This window comes from Rhincodon typus, chromosome 13 (assembly GCF_021869965.1).
Source record: "Rhincodon typus isolate 14 chromosome 13, sRhiTyp1.1, whole genome shotgun sequence".
NCBI classification, from domain to species: domain Eukaryota; kingdom Metazoa; phylum Chordata; class Chondrichthyes; order Orectolobiformes; family Rhincodontidae; genus Rhincodon; species Rhincodon typus.
In genome coordinates this window covers 62,563,630-62,579,498 of record NC_063344.1, presented here as the reverse complement: position 1 = coordinate 62,579,498, position 15,869 = coordinate 62,563,630, and the positions used below count along the sequence as shown (strand labels likewise).

Genomic DNA, 15,869 nt, shown 5'->3' with positions numbered 1-15,869 from the left:
TTCCTGCTCCTCTGATGCTGCTTGGCCTGCTGTGTTCATCCAGCTCTACACCTTGTTATCTCAGATTCTCCAGCATCTGCAGTTCCTACTATCTCTGAATCAAGAGATAATGAGTTTGTTTTTGTTTTGGTAATTGCTGCTATTTTCTAGAAGCATTCTGTAGTTGATAGCAGCCATTTTAAAATTTCTTAAAAAAGAACTCAAACAAGATAATATTTTTCTTCACAAGACCATTTAGGATCTCCCCCTTCATACCAATACTTCTCTAGGGCTTTTCAAAACAGATGCCCTAGCTTCAAAAAGCCAACTAAACAATTGAGAGTTCAGCTTCAAAACAAACACAGCTGTTGGAAGCTGGTTAACTCATTGTTGCCATGCATTTCAGGTATGAAACTTGACCCCCATCTCTGAGCCTGTCCTCAGCACCCAAAAATTCCCAAGTAACCTTCAGTGCACAAGTTTGCACCCTCCACCATCACTGCCACCTACTGGGGGCTATGCTGGAGCTGGCTATAAGCCACCATGGTGATTGTGGGGATCAGTGCTGGGCTGACCGCTGCTATCCTGCCTGTGCAATATATACCCCCACAGAAGTCAGGGGACAGCTGACTTCCCCAATATATGCATGAAGACCCATGGCAGAAATCCGTGGTCCTGAGCAGATGTTGTTGAATTGAGGGGTAGCTGCAATGACAGGATTGTGAATTGTGATTCCAGAAAGATCAATAGAAAAAAGCAAAGCATTTAATGCAAATGCAAACATTCTTTGAATAGCTACCATTTACATGTAGTATTGAGAGAAACAGACTTTTAATTACTTTTAGTTTTGAGATAGCTGCAAACACAATTGGAGATGGTGACATTGAACATTGTGTAATCATCAAAACACATCTGCACTTCCCTCTCTAACTTTATGACAGGCAGAAGATCGTTAATGAAGAAACATGAAGATGGTTGGGCCTGGGGCATTCTCTGAGACTCTAGAGAAATGATGTCCTAGGATTGAGATGATTGACCTCCAACAATGACAATCACCTTCCTTTGCACTAGCTATGACTCATACCAATGGAGAGCTTTCCCAAACTCTTTGTCTCATCTTGAACTTAAAATGTTAACTCTATTTCTCTCCATAGTAATCCAGAGCCCAAGGTGAATTCATTGAGGATAGTTTCAAATCCCATCACTGCATCTGGTGGAATTCAAATGTAATTAATAAATCTGGGATTAAGAGTCTAATAATGACCATGAATCAATTGTCAATTATAGGAACAATCCATCTGGATGGCATTTAGGGAAGGAAACTGTCATCCTGATCTGGTCTGGACTACATGTGACTCCAGTCCCACAGCAATGCAGTTGACTCTTAACTGCCCTCTTGGCAAGTAGAGATGGGCAATAAATGCTGGCCTAGCCAGAGATGCCCACGTCCCATGAGTGCACAGAAAAAAATTGAAAACTTGTCTCAGTGGTGACCATGAAATTATCACTGACTGTTCTGAGACCCATTAGGTTCACTAATGTCATTTAGGGAATTAAATCTGCTGTCCTTATTCGAACTGCCAACTTGTTACTCCAGATTCACAGCAACGTAGTTGACTTAATTGATCTCTGAAATGGCCTAACAAGCCGCTCAGGTCAAGGGCAATTACATTGCATGAAAGAATAAAGAGAAAAAGATACCTTGACAGCTCTACAAAGAGAGGTTTCAATGCTAAACAGTGACCTTGTGGATAGCCATACAAAAAACTAATGTCAAAGCACAAAGAAACTAAAAGTATAGAGATATAAAAGTATAAAACTTACTCAGTAAGTAAACTATACATTATCAGTATTAATCAAGACAGTCTAATTCACACTGCAAATTATCATACATTGTATACTTATTACACAAACTATAAATTATCATCAAGTGTACATTCCAGTGTACAGTTCAGATTCACGTGCATGATATACTGAAAATTTACGTACATGATATAAATTTTCACACACAGCTTATTTTTTATCACACAATTTAAAGTGATATTTGCAATGCACACTTAACCCTATTCACAGCACAAATTTACATTCATTTATAGAATAGACATTCAAATACATAATATAAATAACATACATTTTAAAGACAATATGCATTCATGGCACCATACATCTATTGTTATGTTCTTCTGTTCTTTTTGGTCAAAGAGTTGATGTGCAGAAAACAGATCATGAGAGCAAAACTAAGAAAGAAAGAACTTAAGTTACATAATCACATTTCATGTTCTCAGGTAATACTAAAATGAGTTACAGCCAATTAAGTACTTTTTGAAATTTGGTCACGTTGTAATATAGAGCACCACAATCAATTAATAGAAATCACCTTGAGCCATCACCTTTGGCCATTGTTGGCCCATTTAGCTCTGCATTTCCAGCTGTGACCAGCCATGTATGTGAACTTGATCTGGCAGATGCCTCAGAATGTTACAGCATTGCTCAGTTCTTTTCCAGGGAGAGGATGGAAGACATCTGTAGACATAGTTAACTGGGATTCATAAGATAAGTGAACAGGACACCCAACAGCTTTGCATCATATTGTCCCTGTTCGGTTGAGAAGACATGTCTTACTGCACGGCTTCAAACGTAAACTGCAGCACATAATCACTTGTTATTACAAAATACTACTTCTAACCATTACTCTTTATATAATAAGCCTTCTACTTCACATCACTCCTACACAAGGACTACACTTAATGTAAAGTACATTAGTAGGAGATTGTGAGTGGGCAGTGAGTGTTTCCAGACCCTGGTGACTATAGCAGGCACGGAGCGTTCAGTGTCGCAGGCCATACTGTCCAGACCAGAACATAGTTCGAAACCAGGAAAATGATACAGAAAATGAAATTAAATAAAAAGAGAAACAAGTACCTGTTTTGTTCTCTATAGATGGAGTTTGCATTTCAATTGTTTGCATTTCAATTTGCCTTTTAATCCCCCCAGCTTGTTTGTTGACAGGTTCAGCTGTGTGAGTGAATGTGTCACTCTCAGGACAGACAGAATATCCTCACCACAGGCAGCGGTCAAATCACAGTTTTTTAAGCTGAGGGAAGCAAACAGAAACACACAGTGACTAACCATCCAGTAAAAGTTTTTGGTCTGGATTGCAAACCACACTATCTTAGCCGATCTAAAGAAGGTCTAAATATTACCAAATCCAGACATTGGAGTGATTATCCATGACACCAAAGTAGCCCCTGAGCACATGCAGTCAGGAACTTAACCATGACAGGCCAGCCACAGGAATCGTCTGAGGGTAGTGCAGTTGATGTAGTTTACATGAATTTCAGCACAGCCTTTGACAATGCCCCAATGGGAGACTGATAAAGAGGGTAAAAGCACATGGAATCCAAGGTAATTTGGATCCAAAACTGGCTTAGTGGGAGGTGATAGAGGGTCACAGACAAAGGCTATTTGCATTATGGAGGCCAATGTTGATGATTTACCACGGGACTCAGGCTGGGTCACTTATTGTTTGTGATATATATAAACAATGCAGATGAAAAAGATGTGTGTGTGTTTGCACATGACACAAATATTGGCTAGGTGACTGACAGGGAGGAGGACGGTCTTTGGTTACAGAAGGATGTCAACAGATTGGTAAGATGAGCAGATCAGTGTGGGTGGAATTTAAGACTGATAAAGTGAAGTGATGCAGGTTGGAAGAAGTAACAAGACAAGGGAATACTCAATGAATGTCAAAAAACAAGGAAGATCAGAGGAACAGAGGGATCCTGTGGCAGGACAGATTAATAGACAAATGGGATAGGCATATGGGACATTTGCTTTTATCAGTTGAGGCATAGATCCTAAGAGGAGGGAGGTTATGTTGCATCTTTATAGGACTTTGGTTAGGCCACAACTGAGTACTGTATGCAGTTCTGATCTGTGCAGTTCTAGTCTCTGCACTGTAGGAAGAATGTGATTACACTGGAAGAGGTGCAGAGGAGATTCACCAGGATATTGCCTGGTGCAACTTTAGCTATGAAGAAAGGTTGGCCAAGCTCAGGTTGCTTTCTTTGGAGCTGAGAAGTCTGAGGGGGACCTAATATAGATGTATAAGATTATGAGAGGCATGGAAAGGGTAAATAGAAAGCACCTGTTCCCCTTAGTTGAAGGGTCAATAACAGGAGGCATAATTTTAAGGTGAAAGACAGAAGATTTAGAGGGGATTTAAAGAAATGTTTATTTCACCCAGAGGGTGCAGGGGTTCTGGAATGCACTGACTGAGCGGATAGTTGAGGCAGGTAACTCACAATCTTTAAGAAGTATTTAGATGAACACTTGAAATGTCATAACATTCAAGAATATAGGCCTAGTGCTGGAAAGTGGGACTAGTGTAGATTTAGTGCACCTTTGGTGGATTTGGTTTGTTTGGCCAAAGAACCTCATGTACTGTATGATTTCTATTGTTAGCTTTGAAAACTTACCCAATCATCTGGTTTAAAGCCAATCTTTGCCTCATTGTGTGATTTTTTTTCTTTCAATTTAATGCTGTCCTTAACTTACTTAGTTAACCATGGTTTGTCTTTCACCTTCTTAGACTAATGTAAGAAAGCTACAATAGGATACACACAAGTTAAATAAGTGAGCAGTGATCTGCCAAGAAGAGTATAATGTGGGAAAATGCACATTTGTCCATTTTAGCAGGAATAATAAAAAGAAGTATACTATCTAAATGGTGAAGATTATCAGCTCTGAGATACAGAAGGATCAGGGCGTCCCAGGGCATGAATTGTAAGAGGTTCATAGGTAATGAGCCGTAGTTCTCAAAATACCATTGACCTCTCTCTTCATTAGAGGCAACTGGCTATGTTCAGCAAGGTAACCACCGCACAAACCGGAGGTAAGGGCATAGGCCTTCATGGGCTTCCACAGCCAGTACAGGAATTGACCCCAAGCTATTGGCTTTATTCTGCACCACACTCTTGTCATCTAACCAACAGAGCTAACCAAACCCCAGTATGCAGGTACATCACATAATTAGGAAAAGCAGTAGACAGTTGTTGTTTATTGCACAGGAGGTTTTATACAAATTCATAGAAGCTGTGCTTCAGTTATACAGGGTATTGGTGAGACCATATTTGGAATATAACACAATGTGTATTCATAGGCCTCTATTTAAGGAAAAACATACACATTTTGGAAGCAGTTCAGAGAATGTTGATTAGATTAATATCTAAAATGGATAGCTTGTCTTACGAGGAAAGGTTGAATAGGTTTGTACCTGCTGGAGATCAGTACAGTCAGAGGCAACTTGATTGAAACATATTGGTCTTAACAGGGTGGATTTTGAAAGGATGTTTCCTCTTGTGGGAAAATTTAGAACTGGGGTCACTGATTCAAAGTAACAGGCCACCAATTTCAGACAAAGTTGAGGAGAAACTTTTTCTCACAGAGGGTCATGAATCTTTGGAAACCTCTTTCTCAAAAGATGGTAAAAGCAGAGTCTAAATATTTTTAGGACAGAGGTAGATAAACAAGGGCATGAAAGGTTACCAGGGGTAGAATCATAGAATCCCTACAGTTTGGAAGCAGGCCATTCAGCCATCAGGTTCACACTGGCTCCCTGAACAGCATCCCATCCAGACCCACCCTCCCTGTAACTTTTCAGTTCCCATGGCTAATCCAATTAACCCACACATCCCTGGACACAATGGGCAATTTAGCATGTCCAATCCACCTAACCTACACATCTTTGGACTGTGGGAGGAAACTGAGCACCAGGAGGAAAGCCACACAGACACACAGAGAATGTGCAAACTACACACAGACACATTTACCCAAGAGTGGAATTATACCCAGGTCCCTGGCACTGTGACACAGTGGTGTTAACCAGTGAGCCATCATGCCGCCCACAGATGGGAACGTGGAGTAATCTTACTGAATGAAGGAGTGGGCTTAAGGGGCAAAATGGCCTGCTTCTGCTCCTGATTCAAATGTTCATATGTTCAAACACATTTGTTTGTCATTTTAATTCTCCGTCTTCCTCCCATGCTGCCTTTCTTCCCACAGACTGCTACAGTGTTCTAGTACAGCTTAATGCAAACTCAGGGTACTGCATCGTATCTTTCAAGCTGGTACTCTACAGCCTTCTTGCCTCAACATCAAGTTCAACAACTTTAAATCATAGCATCTACCTTCATTATGTTGTGTGTTTTTTTTTTCCTTTTTTGTTTTGATGGTTTGGATCCTGTCTTGGTTCCACCCCTCCAGCAGGAAAAATGAAGTGAGGGTCACACAGAAGTAGGGACAGGCCGGAGAGGAGAGACAGGAAGCCAGCACAGCGGCACAACAGACCCAACCTTCAGCCGAAAATCCAGAGTCAATGGAGGAGGAGGTGAAGAAGGAGTCGGGGGAGTGGAAAACAGTCAAGCAAAACTGAGAAAAAAAAAGCCTCGCCAGGCCCCATCAGGCCCACAACAACAGAACGGGAAGAGGAGGCCGCATGAAGGCCACAGTAGCAGCTCCTCTGATGAAGAGGACTTACGGAGGGAGGGTCACCAACAGAAAAGGAGAATCAAGGTAACCAGGGAGAAGGAGAGGAGCAACCCCTTACCCGAAAACGGCAGAGGGGTCCGGCGAAATCTAGCCCTCTACTGTAGGGAATCAAGGGGGTTCCTCCACACCACAGCTCGGGGCAACCGGGAGCAGCAAGGTGTAGAGGAAGGAGCAGGGTACAACAACTCCCTGGTCAGACTCTGAGCTGGATGTCCCTGGCTTCATCCTTGCCCCGATGATACCAGACTGAGGAAATGCCCCAGGGAGGAACTGGAAAATGGCCTCAGCCCTGTGAGGGTCCAATAGTTCACCCACACCATGGGGATGCAGGGACTGCCCCAATGATAGGACTTTGGGTAAATGGATTTCGGGTTTTAACAATTGTATAAATCTAAAATGGGTTTAAAAACCGTAAGTATTAGTGTGCATAGCATTAAATCTTCTGTACGATGTGTTTTCTCGTTGGCTTACTTGGCCAACATTAAAGCAGATCTCCTGTTTCTGCAGGAGTGAGGGAGACCACACCTCAGCAGCTACAGGAGATGGTTGAGCTTGTGGATCCATCGGTCTTCGATTTGGTCGGGGACAACAATTGCCGCTGTTCTGGCCTGGGTATTCTGCTATGAGGAGGCAATTTCACCATCTCCAAAGTTAAGGAGGTGGTTGGTGGGCACCTCCTTGTAGCAGACGTTATGTACAGGAATGCTCACCTAAGACTAATTAATGTCTACGCGCCAGCGGTAAGAGTGAACGTTGGCTGTTCTGAAGCAGCTCCCTCTGCTGCTGGTGTTGCCAGGCCAGTCATTATGGCCGGAGACTTCAATTGCATCATCAATGCAGATGGACAATAGGGTTGGGGGGGTGACCGTAAACTGGACGCTACATCCAACTTCCTGATGGAAACGGCTAAAGACACCAAGGTGCATGATATCTTCAGCACTCCTGCAGATGGAGCGCAGTGTAGATACACCAGAAGAATCTATCCGCTCAAGGATAGATTTCCTGTTTGAGTCCTGAACATTCTCGGTCAGATCCACCAAGGTCAAAGCAATGTTCTTCTCTGACTACTGCCTCCAGCTGGCCAACTGTCACCTACAGGATGGCAAGGGCAGTGGGCTGGCAAGGCAACGTGGAAGCTAAACGTGAAGGTGTTGATCCCAGAAAACATTGAGGAGCTCAAAAGGGATTACACAGGTTGGAGAACCATGAAACCCCTCTTTGAGTCTCCAGTGGACTGACAGGAAACAGCCAAAGGGAACATCAAGAGATTCTTTATCCTCAAAGGTGTTCAGAAGGTGAGAGAGAGGCGGGGAAAGCTGTCAAAACTCCAGAAAAGTATGCAGAACCTGCTCCTGCTGCAGACAATGGGGTTGATGTCACAGGGGATCTCCAGGAGGTGAACAGCCAGCAAGCATCGCTCTTCGCCTTGCAGACCTCCACGATAATATTCAGTGAAGTGAGATGATACATGATCTTGTTCCTTCTTCAGAAGGTGCACCAAGAGACCATTGTGCTCAGCAGCCTGAAGGAAGAAAATGGCTTGGTAATGTCGCTTCAGTCTGACATCGTGAGGATCAGCAAATCTTTTTATGCCAGACTATATGACACGAAGCCCACAGACAACACGACCTCCTAGTTATTCCTGTCCCTTATCACGGAGGTCTTAGATGACAGCATGTGGGAGAGGATGGACAAGCTGCTACCTCTGGATGAGCTGACAAAGGCCCTCGAGTCCTTTGAAAAGAATAAAATTCCCGGAAGTGATGGCCTACTGGCTGAGTTGTATTCTGTTCTGTGGGATTTGATTGGCTAGGACCTGCTGGAGGTATATGACAGTATGCTTCTGGCAGGTACCATGTGCAAATCCATGAGGAAAGGCATCATCACCCTAGTCTACAAGTAGAAGGGGGATAGGGAGGAGATTAGAAATTGGCGACCAATTTCACTATTGAATGTGGATTACAAAATCCCGTCTAAGGTCATCGACAACCGGGTCAGGTCTGCTGTGCGATCGGTAATTCACCCTGACTAAACCTGTGCTGTACGGGGCAGGACGATCGCTGAGAGCCTTGTGCTCCTCAGGGATATGATTGCCTACGTGCAGGTCAGGGGTGTGGACACGTGCCTCATCAACCTGGACCAGGAGAAGGCTTTTGACAGGATACCACTCACATATATGAGAGATATTCTCTCAAAAATGGGCTTTGGGGAGGGTGTCTGCAATTGGATCCAACGGCTCTACACCAACATGCTAATGCAGTCTCAATCAACGGGTGGGAATCAAAAAGTTTCCCAATCATCAGATCTGAGAATCAGGCAGGGCTGCCCACTCTCTCCTGCCTTATTTATGTGTTGAAAAGAGCCTTTGGCCAAGTCCATCAGGAAGGATGAGAGCCTGAGGGGGATGACAATTCCAGGCAGTGGAGGCCTGCAGGTCAAAGCCTCCCTGTACATGGTTGATGTCATCATTTTCTGCTTAGATCTGTTGTCAGTGAGCAGACTCATGAGCATCTGTGACCAGTTTGAACTGGCCTCGGGTGCCAAAACAAATCAAGGCAAGAGTGAGGCCATGCTGTTTGGGAACTGGGCTTTATCCCCTTTACCATCAGGACAGACTACCTGAAGGTGCTGGGGATTCGATTCAGAGGGGCTGGGGTGTGCGCCAAAACTTGGGAGGAACATGTCATCAAAGTGAAGCAGAAACTAGGCAGATGGGAGCATCAGTCCCTCTCCATTGCGGGTAAAAACCTAGTCATCAGGTGGGAGGTACTCTCAGCGTTGTCGTACATGGTGCAGGTCTAGCCTATTCCCAGAACCTGCGCTGCTGCAGTTACCCGGACCATCTTTCACTTCATTTGGAGGTCGAAGATGGACTGAGTCCGAATGGACATTATGTATAAAGAACTGGACAAAGGGGACAAAAACATACCCAATGTTACCCTCACCCTGATAGCCACTTTTGTGTGTGGCTGCATCAAGCTGTGCATAGATCCTCAGTATTCAAACACCAAGTGTCACTACTTACTGAGGTTCTAACTGTCTCCAGTGTTGCAAAGAAGAAGCCTTGCCTTGGTCCCTCAGAACATTCCAAGTAGTTGGATGGTTCCATATCACCTGTCCTTCGTGGAGAAATTTGTGAAGAAAAACATCTTTGACTACAAGTCCATCAGGCAGTGGTCAGCACGTAGCATCCTCAAGACCCTTCAGGAAAAGGAGAAGGTGGATCTTGTCCAGTGGTTCCCCTGCAGACTGTCAAAGTCATTTGGTAGAATGCCTCATCACCAGAACTTTCCAACAAACATCAGGACATTGTTTGACTGGTGGTGAGAAAGGCTCTGCCTCTGAGATCCTTCATGCATGCCCAGATTCTCTGTGCCTCCTCACACTGCCCTTGAAGCAGCTGTGGTGGGGACGAAATTGTTACCCACCTCCTTCTGGGATGTGCCTGTGCAAAAGAAGTCAGGAGGGAAATGTAATGGTTTTTGTCAAGGTTCGTCCTGAGCAGATCATGCAAGGAACTCTGTGCTGTATGGTCTGTTCCCCGGGACACACACTGTTCCTCGGGCCAAACATCAACTGTGCCTGGAGACTATCAACGCAGTGAAAGATGCTCTTTGGTCTGCCCAAAACTTGTTGGGCTTCCAGTTGAAAGAATTGACACTGACTGAGTATTGCAGACTGGCATTCCAAGGCCTGGGACTACATGCTGAGGGACACAGTAAAGTTTGGGACAGCTGCTGCAAAGGAGCAGTGGGGAAAGACCACAGTGTAAGGTACTTCTGCCAAAGCATAATGAGGATCAATTCAGCAACTGGGCCCCACTGATGCCACACCTAAATGCCAATAGATTAATTGTAAATACAGAGGAAGGTGAACAGCACTATTTATTTTATTCTCTGTAAGCAAAGAGAGTATAGATCTGGATGGCTTCATTAAGTGTGTACGTACATAAATATTTCCTTCTATGAATAAAGTATATTTTTGCAATAAAAAAAGTCTTTAGTCTGTTTTAAAATTAATCTTAATGTACTTTTGAAATCAGTCTTACTTTATTTCCTGTATCCTGCACTGTGGATTCTTCAGGGCTTCAAAGAGTGACGTGACTCCAAAATCTTGCAGACTGTTGCTGCTTAGGTTGAGTTGTGTTAATGCGGAACTGACAGTGATGGCTTGCGCAAGATCTGGACAGCATGCACTTGTCAGATTGTTGCGGTACAGCCTGCAGGAAACACAGCAATAACATCCGCACTTTTTTATTAACCCTATACATCTTACCTAATCCATAAGACTTTAATCCTATTGAAGTAAACAACTTAGGGAATAGCAAATCAGTATGAAAGCATCTATATTTATACTGAAACGTAACAGGTCTGTATGATGCTTTGAAGCCCTTTATACCCAATGTGGTATTTATCGAAATGCTGAGACTCTTGTCCTATATTTCTTGGAGCTGAGCCCTCACCCCTTCAGAAATGTTGCTGAATGTACAGCTGAAGTTTTGTTTATGTGTGTACTTAGGTTTCTGCTCCAATCCCATTGAAAAGTCTGAACAGCAACTTGGAATTTCTTAGCCACTGGCAAAAAAACACAGGCAATTTGCATGTGATGTAACCCACATATATGAATAATGTGTGAGTTAGTTTTCTGCGGTACAAGAACAGAAAATGCTGGAAAAGCTCAGCACATCTGGCAGCATCTGTGGAGAGCAATCAGAATCAATATTTCAGATCCGTGATCCTTCCTCAGAAGGGTTGTTGGGTCACTGGATCCGAAACGTTAATTCTGATTTCTCTCCATAGATGCTGCTAGACCTACTGGGGTTTTCCAGCAATTTCTGTTTTTGTTTCTGATTTCCAGCATCTGCAGTTCTTTGGGTTTTATTTAGTTTTCTGTGGTGTTGGTTAGGGGAGAAATGTTAGCAAGGGCACTGATGAAACTTCCTGTTGCTCTTCAAATAGTAACAGGAGATCCTTCACATTCACTGGAACAGGCCCTCTACCTTAGTGCATCCTTTGAAAGGCAGCAGTTCCCTGCAATGCAGTGCTCTCTTCATATTGCATTAAAGTATCAGCTTAAGTGACCTGCTTAATCCACAACCTTCTGACTTGAAAGGTCCTGAAGAGCTAAACTTATGCATGGACATTTTACCAAATTACTGTACTTTCTGACAGTATATGTGGTTGTGTTTCGGACTCACTAAGTATATGGGAACAGCATTCGCAGGTGCAACGATTATCCTTCATTGGGAAGGAGTGAGGCTGCGTTGTATTGGAGACACTCCAATGATATTCACAAGCTGAAGGAGTGCTCTCCTAGTCCCACAGATATTTTTAAATGAAAGATCACACAAATCTTATCATTGTTGGAAATGCGACTCAGCATTGACAGAAGCAGGATCAATATGTAACATGTAAGTTATGCCTATTTTTCCTTTGAAATTTGAGAACAGTCCAATGGCAGACCCATGATCCCCAAGTTGTGTAACTAAACAGATTGATTTCGGTGTGGGTACTGGGCACCAATTTGCAGATATGCTAAAAGTTGATTCAGGCAGTAAATGAGCACCAAATGTTCCCAACATACCTTGAACAGCTAATCACACTTTTGGGATGAGAAGTGGGAAGCCACCAGTTGAAACTCTTCCTTAGTCTTTTTCTGTATTGTATTAAAGGTAAAGTTGCCATAGTCTCAAAGGATCCTGGGGCTGTTCTCTCATTACAGAGAGACAACTTGTGGTGGTTTAACCTGAGGGTCACCAAACCTCAGGTGAGTTGAGAAGGAGAGTCCTTCATCGTCGCCTGAGCCAAAGCAGAAATCAAATCCACGAGGTAGGCATCACTCTGCATTGCAAACCAACCGTTCAACCAATTGATCTCACTGTACTTCCACATCCAATTAGACCAGGAGATTATGTTGCACATTATTATAATGATTCATATCAAATGATAGCTCATAGTGAGGTAATGCAGGTGTTAGGCTGATTGTCATTGGTAAAGGACAAAAGGATGAAGATTATAAAAAAGTAGCACATGATTAAAGAACTGCTTGTTTTTGACTTTATCACGCTTTAATACTTGGGTTTAGCATTAATAACCATTCTTTAAGCGGGCCTTGTATATCCTATGAATTTGGGTGTTTCACTATCCACAAACCCCAGAGATTGAGCAGATAATCTTCGTCACAAATAATCTGAACTAATGGAATTAATGAAGTCCTGCTCTGCAATCTCAAAAGTAATGTGGGAAGGTTAACACATTCTGACATATCAAAGCTGGCCTATATATCAACAGGCATATTTATTTAAAATTAAATAGGATGAAGTATTGATTTACGTTTACAGAAAATTACAAACATTGTGCTTAGTTCTGGGAAAATGCAAACTATCAACATAAGTTTGCTCATGGGCAGAATGGACACTCAATCCTTTATGTGACTATACCCATTTTTTAACTAATTAACCTGTTCAGAGATGTTAATACACACCTCTGGACAGGTGGGACTTGAACCCATAAGACGACTGCACTACAAGAGAGCCCCCATTATGTGAATATATTGTCAGATCTAGCCCATATGTTTTACTTGGTTTAAACTGACTTGAAAATTGAGCATAGAACAATTGGAAGCTCCTTGTCACAAAGTGGTCCATTAAAAAGACTGCAAAGAATGATTACTTCTGTTCCCTTGCACAATTGTCTCCTGCTTTCATCCTCTCACAGCGGTCAGCCAAATTCGTTACTCCAGGATAACAATCACCTCTATAGATGTTTGGCTCAATTCACTGATCAGTTTCAAATATTGTGGCTTACCTGTAAGATGAACCACGTGAAAAATAAAACCATGTATGCCAAGTGTTTGCAGAATAATGCGCTTCCCTTGTACTGAGGTGGGTGTGAATAATAGCTAAATTGTAATGTAAATTCTATCTCACTTGAAAAGTCCATGCTCAGTCCCCTAATCAGTTCAGTAAGAAAGAATCTAAAAATGAAACCACTGAAAAATCAAAAATATTTGATGTTTCATTGGGAAATAACTGATCTCCGGATAGATGAAAAAGGTCAAAAAATGGCTTTATTGTCTCATCTGATTCTTTTGAATAAACCTTGGGCAGAAATTTACAGAATCTCAGATGACTCACCATCCCATGAAAGACAAGTCATTGGAAGTTGACTTGCACATTGGAAGCCTGTAAGTGGCTAAATTGGCTAATTGTGGGATTTCTACCCCTCAACTGTATCATGATCAAGGGTCAGAATCCCAAAGTACTGTGGACATTTTTTGGCCCTTAATTCCAAAACATGTCTTTTCAAAAGACGACTACTACAGAGATAATAACTGCAGGTAGAAAAACATTTGTGTGGAGCTGATAAGATGCAACAACGGAAGGTGTCAAAGAAACTTCAAACAGAATGGACTGTGATCTCTGGAGTCTACAAAAATAGTGAGGGGCTGACAAACTCACTACAAATTACAGCCTAGACTGCACATACACTTTGTAGTTTTCCCTTTGAAGAATATGCAAAGTCAGGGTTAAAAAGCCAGTTTAAACTCGCTTGGAGTGGATAATTGGGACTAAATGCTGTGTGTACCAGCCTGGGTTTGGGTGTCAGTGCACTGTGAAAGTCACAGTCAATGAACTATCTCCTAATTCCTAAATACCCCTGTGTGGCAGGTAAAGACCTTCTGTAACTTCAAGGGCTGGAAATCAGTTTTAAAAAGTACTGCTCATCAAGAAACTCTTACCCTGAATGCTGGAATTTAATCATAGTCGAAAGGCATCAGGACTACAGAATGTCAACCAATCTGTAAAACTAAGGATCCACCAAGCCAACTATTCACCTACCAATATCAGCAACAATGTTCACCTCTCCACTCTTCACAAACAATTCAAAGAGTGCCACGTGTAACTTTTTTTATTTGTTTATCTGTTTGAACCCACCTCTTACTTTTAGTCTGTTTGCAAGTGTGTTGTATTTTCATTTCGATTTTAGAGAAAGGTAAGGAATCCTTTTCAAATTAACCTTGTTGCAACTAACCGAGTGGGTGACTAAGGAAGGGGAGCTATTTCATCAGCAAATTTATCACTTCCTGCAGGGCAAGATCTCAGTAGTGGGTATTGACTGGAGTGCAGAAATTCAGATGGCATGGATTTCTGCCCTGTAAATTCCAGGATCTTATGATGAAGAATGATCCCAGGGAAGTGAGAAAGGCAGCTAGGGAGGTCCAAGAAGGCAGGATTGGTGGAAGGAAGGTGGGATGGCATCTTTGCAGGGGTATAGCCACTGATGTACATGAGGCAAATCAACTCCCCTCCTAATGAAGCTCCCCCTTACCTTCCCATCATTAATCATTTAGGTGTTTATAAAACTGTCCACTCCTGAAGTACTTTAGTTTGTTATCAGGATCCATTGTGCTTTTAACATGCTCAATTGATCCTTCATTATTTACTTCTATATGGTGGGCACACTCTGATTCTGGCACATGCCATCTCTTTGTATTTTAGGGGTGAGTTTGGGGATGTGTGTAAAGGTGGCTCAACTGACCAACAGCTTATGCCTCCCAGTCAGAATAAACCTATGGAAAAAAAAGTAATGTCTAGCTCCAGATTGCAGAAGTCAACCACAAATGTATTTACCCGAGAGTTTGTAATTTACAGTTGGGATCTTTCAGTGCTGCAGACAGTCGCTGTACACCCAAATCTCCCAGGTTGTTGTAGCCCAGCTCTAAGGCTATCAGGCTCTGGCTTGTTCTGAGAACGGAGGTGAGATCCTCACAGCAGCCTTCTGTTAAGCCAGTCCGGTGTAACCTACAGAGGTCAAGAACAGGGTTCAACAGCACAATGCAAGAATGGAGATCAGAGATTCAGAATAGGGATAGCATTCAAGGCCACAGCTAATACCAAGAGTCTTTTATTAAGTTCAAAGAAGAAATAGAACACAGAAGCATTATAAAAAGTAACATATCCTCTTTTTTGGACAAGGATTTTCTTTCTGACAGTTGATATTTACGCAATGATCACTTGAATGTAAATATAGAATGAACTCTTCCATGTTCGCATTCAATATGCCCACTTTCCCCCACCCAAAACTCATCTTCACATAATATATTGACTAGCTAATAAAGTATTATCAGCTTTAAATCACATTCATCTTTTTCTTATGCCTATGTAGTAAAATTAACTATGATCTGAGAAGCAAACACTGTCAAGCTGTACACCATCCCATAAAATAGCCTAAGTCAGATATAACATAACAGAGCAAGATGCAGAGCAAAACACTCTCTGCAAAGTTCAATTTTATACTTCTATGTTAGTTAAGGAATTGACAGAACTCCCTCTACAC

At 42.4% G+C, this 15,869-nt stretch overlaps 1 protein-coding gene across 1 annotated transcript in view; it reads right to left on the bottom strand.

The window, feature by feature from the left end:
* Positions 1 to 63: 63 nt before the first annotated feature.
* LOC109931367 (NACHT, LRR and PYD domains-containing protein 3-like) overlaps positions 64 to 15,869 on the bottom strand; it is a 48,554-nt gene continuing 32,748 nt past the window's right edge. Inside the window, exons 10-13 of the mRNA XM_048604460.1 lie at positions 15,164 to 15,334; positions 10,580 to 10,750; positions 2,902 to 3,073; positions 64 to 2,574 (exon numbers count right to left, since the gene is read on the bottom strand). Coding sequence (XP_048460417.1) covers positions 2,914 to 3,073; positions 10,580 to 10,750; positions 15,164 to 15,334 — 502 coding nt within the window. The 3' untranslated portion in view covers positions 64 to 2,574; positions 2,902 to 2,913. The remainder of the gene's footprint in view (positions 2,575 to 2,901; positions 3,074 to 10,579; positions 10,751 to 15,163; positions 15,335 to 15,869) is intronic.